The sequence below is a fragment of the Papilio xuthus genome, unplaced genomic scaffold (genome assembly GCF_000836235.2).
Source record: "Papilio xuthus unplaced genomic scaffold, Pxut_1.1 DF826933.1, whole genome shotgun sequence".
NCBI classification, from domain to species: Eukaryota; Metazoa; Arthropoda; class Insecta; order Lepidoptera; family Papilionidae; genus Papilio; species Papilio xuthus.
The window spans coordinates 7,317,546-7,325,169 of record NW_013531716.1 but is presented as its reverse complement, the minus strand read 5'-3'; the positions used below and the strand labels follow the sequence as shown (position 1 = coordinate 7,325,169).

Sequence of the window (7,624 nt, the reverse complement as noted above, 5' to 3'; positions counted from 1 at the left end):
TTATATTTAAGAAACAAAGAAAAAAAACTGAATGTCAATATCCAAACTACATCAAATTTTTGGTCGATTGCAATAAACATTCCAGTGTGCGTGGGCGCGCACACATATGTAGATAACACTTGTACGTGTAGTTTCCGCGCATACCATTCTTAAAACCCGCAAAAACAATCCACGCTCCGACCACTCACTTCACCCGCGATGGTCTAACCTAATTGTTGTTAACTTTATTTAAATTTCTTTCTACCCGACAGCGAAAATTATAAAAAAAAATTGTCGAGCAAAATTTTACATTACCAAATTTTTACTAGTTATGAAAAAATAACCCCGTGATTGATAAAATGATAAAAAAAGAAGCCTGAGATTCGAACCGGTAAACTTATTAAACATATTACGGCAAACATACTAGAACACTGCGCCAAACTAGTATATATTGTGACAAGGCAAAATTTGATATTAGTTATTACGTATCTGTCATATTCGGCGTGACAAACTTTTATAATATATTTAAGCGTTATGACAGGAGAAGAAAAATATTGGGTTGCCCAGTAAATTCGTGCCGCTTTATAAGGAAAATTGAAACCCTGTTATCTTAAATTTTTGGAAATGTTTTTAGTTTGTTTTTAGAAGTAGTTTATTCCAAATTGTATCACAAGTATATAGAGATAGAGTTCAATTTTGTCAAATGTACCGATATTTTTGCGCACCTTGACTGCTTCGTTACTTATGACGCTGTGGCTGCTACGATATTTATGAGCATCTTGCATGTACTCATATATTTGACGCTGTGTATGTACCGATGTTTTTGAGCAAGGTGAATGTATCTATTATTTTGAAGACTTTTGTTGTACCGATATAATTGATTACTGTTGATGTACCTATATATTTGCATATCTTGTCTGTGACGATCTATATGACGCTGACTGTACAAGTTTAACAAACATGAGTAATAAACAAATTACATGCCAATAGCATCGCTTTATCTCCTTCATTTTTGTTTGAAATAGAAAAGTACTTTAACGTCAAACTCATTAGTCCAAGGCAATATCAAAAAGTACCTAATAACTACGGCGATAGAATTTAATTACATGTGCTTCGATATTAAAATTAAAAAGTTTAAATATCAAAAAAAAAATAGTGGCTTGGGATTTGAACCGCCGACCTTACGTACCAACGGCGGCGAACGGTAAGGCCACGAGACCAAACTAGCATATATGATGACAAACTTAAATTTGATGTTGGTTTTATCTACCTAATATCTGTCATCCGCGTCGAACACTTTTAGTAAATTTTGAAAAATGGTTTAATGCAAAGTGTCAAATGAATGTAACAGAAGTAGTTTATTCCAAATTGTATCACAAGTATATAGAGATAGAGTTCAATTTTGTCAAATGTACCGATATTTTTGCGCACCTTGACTGCTTCGTTACTTATGACGCTGTGGCTGATACGATATTTATGAGCATCTTGCATGTACTCATATATTTGACGCTGTGTATGTACCGATGTATTTGAGCAGGGTGAATGTATCTATTATTTTGAGGACTTTTGTTGTACCGATATAATTGAATACTTTTGGTGTACCTATATATTTGCATATCTTGTCTGTGACGATCTATATGACGCTGACTGTACCTGTCATATACAATAAAATATAATTTGTACGTGTGTTGTACACTGGTCAACACAGTTCACATGTGAACTTCGCATGATTATTCTGCGCTACCTTTTGTACATAACTTTTTGTATATTTGCGTAACATATAAAAGACAGGCGCGGTAAAAACACAGCGCAGTGCACAATACAACGTCGCTTAACTTGGCTTTAAATTTATTATTAATTAATTTATATTAATTTTAATTTAACAATGGGTGCATCAGTGTATTTTTTGGCGGCTGTTTATTTTGCGACAGGAGTTATGGCGGGAACACTGCGTGAGTTTTTTTTTAATGTCATCATATTATAAGAACATAGCACAGCTAAGCATACATTTAAATAAATTCGTTGTTAAACTAAATGTAAATAAATAATGCTACAGAGAGAGAGAGAGAAGTAAAACTCTTAAATTTTTTATTAATAAAATATAATTGTTTTTTTTTGTTTGTCGTAATGGTTCTTAATTGATTTTCATTAGCAACAGTCAAAATAATGGCTAGATATACATTAACATGGCCAATACAGCAGAATTACCTGTTTAAAAAAAAATTGTTTTTTCAAAACAAATGAGGAGGACGAAACGTTTTATGCTGGTATTTCGGCAGTGAAAACTTACGATATACCCTTAAACAATGTCCAGTTTGAGTTAGCAAATGATACAGTACGTTGTGTTTGTTAAGTACACAAAGATGATACGTTTCGTGTACATAATACTTTAGTTTTAGTTCAAATTATACGTTACGTGAATACATAATGCAAATGTTAAACATACTCCATGCTGACAGAGTAAATAAAAAAACATATAAGCATCAATATTTACTTTACTCTTTGAATGTGTTTTATTAGAAGTCGTAATGAAGTAAGATCGCATACATCGTTATAGAGTACTGAACTTAATTGCTCAAAAATCTAATTCTAATGTTACTAATATTATAAGTGCGAATGTTTGGATAGATAGATGGATGTTTGATATAATATATCACCATAAAAGCTGCATGGATCTCTCGTTGAAATTTGGTATATATGTTATATTGTATGGAAGAACACATACGCTACTAATTATTTTGTTATTACTTGCTAGTACTTGCATATTTAGCATTTTAAATATATTGTAATTGTAAGAAAGCTTACCATCTGGCTATAAGGCTACAAAAATCAATAATGAGTCTTAAGCAATTGTTAAATATTTTAACAAATTATCTTCATATCTTCAGTATATGGATTGTCGAAGTTACTAGTACCCATGGATTGCATTTACTTGTTTCTATGATGCATGTTCATATGTAAATAGAAACATTTAAATACTTCCTTGAGAACATTAGTATGTGCTGAACCATTACTAATTTTTAGATGATTTTAAACACGCAACAGACTTAAATTGCTTCAACTTTCATCAGACATTTTTATAACGAGTACGAGTAAGAGTTGGATATTTTAATTTAAGTTATAAGCTTAGAGAATTGATTAAGAAAACAGGGAAAAGAGTGTGTGGTAATATGTCTTTTTTTAAGGTTCCGTACTTCGAAAGAAAAAAAACGAAACCTTTATAGGATCACTTTGTTTTCAGTCTGTCTGTTTATCAAGACCCTATAACTCAGGAACACGTGGAGGTATCAATCTGGAATTTATTTCACTAATATGATACGTATTATTCATGTCTATTTTAGAGCAATGTACTCATAAATCTTATTATGCAAGTATGTTAAAAGGAAATAGAGGTTACTTATGTAAGGTTGAGAAGTATGTAGGCTCAATGTCATCGCTTCGGCTGCCCTTCCCAACTGATGCCAACTTGTCGTTAAGATGTTTGTTTGAAGATTAACTTAATAAATGTACTTCATGTTATGTGAACTTGGTATGCGATAAACACAATAACTTTAAAGTGTTAAAATCTTATTAATATCTTAAATGCTAATGTTTAGATGGATGGATGGGTGGATGGATGTTTGTTTGAAGGTATCTCCGCAATGACTAAACTTGAAAAAAATTGGCACAGATGTAGAACATATCCTGGTAGAACCCATAGGCTACTTATTAAGGTTTTTTTTAATTCCGCGCGGACGGAGTCGGGTCGACTTCTAGTCCACCATAAATATAACTACATATCCATTATGGGTAGGTTTTGGCACTCATACAGGTCCTTTGTGTGTTAGTCATGAAAATTAAAGCCGTGCATTTATAGTATCGGTTGGTCCATTTTTTAGAAATCTTAAATTCAAATTCTTTCAGTCTTCAATTATGTGTTCAAATTAACGCTACCGTACTAATATAAAGTTAACGGTATTTTGAGTGTGACAACACCGGACAGTACTGGGGCGACATTGCGCAACAGTGTTGACACACCGAAACTTTATTTTGCATTTCAAAATAGTTGGTAATGTTAAGAAGATTTCTTTAAATAACTTAAATTGTTGATCAGTACCAAATGTGGCGAAATTGTATAAAATACTATAATTTATGGAATATTTTAAAGAATGATAGAATATACACCATGTGACTTGGTCTGTAATATATTATAAAAAAAATAATATTAGTAAAATTACGCTATATAAGTATGTTAAGAGTTCAATGTGTGAGCTGCAACATCCCGCGTTGCGGTGCGGAGGAAGACACTTGCAACGCATAAATACAACTGTTCAATGACTATAACGTTGACGAAACTAACACACGGACACACCAACTTATGCAACGCATACAATACACAACGTTTCAAATGACAACATTTTTTAAAATCCTAAAAATAAAGTCCCCCTTTTACTTCCCACCCTTTTCTTATAAGGAATTGATGGAAAGTGGAATTGGATTTGACGGAGGACGGGACGCATAAGAAATGCAATAAACGGGACCCAAATTCTCTTTCTGTACGTCTCCTCCTCCGTCGATTAAAAGTAGGCAAAATCTTTAATCGCGGATGTGTATGGGCAACGGTCGCGTCGCCATTTCGTCAAATTCATGTGGCCGCTTGCTCGTTTTCCATTATTAAAAAAAAACATAGAGTAGCACACAAAATGAATTTTACCTCTGTCGAGATTTGAAACGTAGTACGCTTGTAACATATTACTTTCTTACCGATTTAAAAACTTTTCCTTCCAGCACCTTTCATTAAGCCTTGTTCGATCAAGGATCCAAACCTGAACCAGTGCATAGAGAAGTCCATAGAGCTAGCAGGGCCCAAGTTCGCTGACGGTATCCCGGAGCTGGACATCGCGCCGCTGGACCCCGTACAGCTGGGCACCGTGGTGGTAGACAACCCCGCACTCAAACTTACATTCACTGATACCGTCGTCACTGGCCTCAGGGACTTCAAAGTTAACTCTTACAAGTCTGTATACCTATATTTCTTCTAAGAACTTGTATTAAGTGTACCTTGGTCAATTCTAAATGGGTTACACGATATTACATTATCAAGTAAATTTCCATAAAAACTGTAGGTAAAGACTACCTTTATACACGTATCATTAAATGGACAACAATATTCTCTTCCAGAATTAACACGGATAAAGGAAAAGCGGTGCTCGACTTCACCGCGAACGTTACGCTGAAAGCCAACTACGTGATGGACGGGCAGATACTCATCCTGCCCATCAGGGGCGACGGACAAGCCAAAATCAAGATAAGTGAGTTAACACTTGTACTTCCAAACAAATCTTGACATAATACCGTTTTTATATTTTGAAAGTAGATAGTAACATCAATCTAAAATCTTTCAAGAAATTATTTTTTTGATCCCCGTGATTAATATTTCATCTAGATTAATTTCCTCTATGTAAGAATTACTTGTATTGGTTATGTTATGGAGACAAATAATTCTAGCAAATCTGAACATCGTGATCAAGTACGATTACACGACAACGGATGGTCACTGGGTGGTCTCCGGCTACAAAGACAGCTACAAGATGGACCGAGCACAGTTCAAGTTCACCAACCTTTTCGGCGGGAATAAGGAGCTGGGTAAGGAAACTTCATCTCTATCGAATACAATGTCCAAGCACAAATTAGTAAAGAAAAAACTTTGGAAGTATTAAACCAAAGGACTGGCACAAATCTATGTTCTGTCAAAAAACAGTTATTATAAAAATAAATAACAAACATACAACACAACTACTTACATACAAAGTCTATTTCAGCTGACACTACTCTTAAATTCTTGAACGAAAACTGGAGTACCATAATGTCGGAAATCGCGCCATCAACAATCAAGGAGATCATAAAGAATTGCGTGGAGGAGGTCAAGAAATTGTTCGCAGGCGTCCCCGCTGCGGAGCTTGCACTTCTCTGAATGGTTCGGGATGTTTGCTCAATGCTCAGTCATCAATGCATGAAGAATCATTCCATTCGTTACCTTCTAGAACTTTCGACTTACATTTTAACTGTATTCGAGATTTTTCTCATTTTTCCATCAGCTGGTTTTGTCATTATTTTCAGAACTTCATTTTTCTGCATCATCTGTTTCTTGGAGTCTTGTTCACATTTTTACCAGTCATGGCTTTATTTGTAGATCTATAATCTTTTCAATTAATTTACTACTGATATATTTAAATGGTACTAAAAAATAATTTTATTGTTCTTAAATAGCTACTTTTATTTCTTAATATATTAAATATATTCAAAACTAAAATTGCCCGCGGTTTCGTCCGCGCTGAAGGAAAAAAATTCTAGTAAAAATATGCATAACCTACCTAATAATAAGTATATTGGTAATGTAGCTTTCAGTAACTTTGTAATAGCAAAAGTTTTTTTAATCGGTCTAGTAGTTTTTGAGTTTATTCGTTACATACATACCTCTCCTCTTTATAATATTAGTGTAGATAGATGCATTTTCAGATTCACTCATTTTTATAAACAAACATTTTCATCACATACATGGCATACAGTATCTAACAAAATACATGTATTTTTTAATTGTAAGCATGGGTTTCATAACCACTAAGGTTTTCGTACGAAAATAAACTCGCAGGTCCAGTCAGTGGCACTGTACCTGTTCAATGATTTATTGTTTTTTCCAGCAAACACCATCGGAAATGTGATCAACGCAAACTGGGAGCCCGTCATCCGAGACATCGCGCCCGTCGCATTCCAAAACATCATCGCCGCCTGCGTGAACGAAGCCAAAAAACTCTTTGCCGCCGTTCCCGCCAACCAATTGCTTTTACCTTGAACCATAGACAAAATTGTAGCTGACAACCCTAAGCCCATAGATTATGTTACAAGACTCGATATAAAATTGCATACCACATGCATTATGCAATTTCCAATTTGCAACATAACATGTACGCATTTGTAACTACAAGGGCAAACTGCAATGAATAAAATCGTTGCTCAAATGATATTTAACTCGATTACGCCCTCTTTCGTAAATATCAATTGATTTCACAATTTAACGCAGGTGGTTATAACGAAAGTTGTCAATATGAATCTTGTAATATATTTTTATTTAATAATTTTGTTTCAAATACCTCGTAGTATCTTTGCCAACTGTTATAATTTTGTTTTATCTTCATGTTCTACATAACTCAAAACTCCCAGAATTATGCCTATCCTACATAACAACTAACAAAACTAGTTGCATCACATTGTTTTTTATCTTCAACATTTTATAAAGATTTGTAATATTTGGCATGGGTGTAAGATATAAATAGTTAGGTGAAAGTGATAGTACCATTTAGAATTTTGTGATAATTATAGTTGTAATTTGAATAAATATTTTATTTTTACATAATCTTTCATTTTGTTTATTTACCTTACTTATCACATCATTAAATATATATACCGCATTTATTTTACCATTGAAAGCAAAATATAATCAGAACAACAATCACAGTTTAGATAATCTCATTGTAAAGTAAATTTCAACATCATCATAAAGTTCTTCCTAATTTAAACCACATTTATATGAGTATTTACTTTACTATTTGTTGGCTATAGCCACTCTCCATACCACCCAAAGAAAAAAAAGATGTGACTTTAAAGA

General features: G+C 33.7%; 1 protein-coding gene across 1 annotated transcript; it reads left to right on the top strand.

Moving 5' to 3' along the window:
* The first annotated feature begins 1,778 nt into the window (after positions 1 to 1,778).
* LOC106122079 (circadian clock-controlled protein) lies at positions 1,779 to 6,730 on the top strand. The gene is made up of 6 exons (XM_013317930.1): positions 1,779 to 1,931; positions 4,747 to 4,975; positions 5,140 to 5,270; positions 5,467 to 5,604; positions 5,781 to 5,935; positions 6,660 to 6,730. The coding sequence occupies exons 1-5, from the start codon at positions 1,865 to 1,867 to the stop codon at positions 5,930 to 5,932; spliced, it is 717 nt and encodes a 238-aa protein (XP_013173384.1). The 5' UTR covers positions 1,779 to 1,864; the 3' UTR covers positions 5,933 to 5,935; positions 6,660 to 6,730.
* The last annotated feature ends 894 nt before the right edge of the window (positions 6,731 to 7,624 follow it).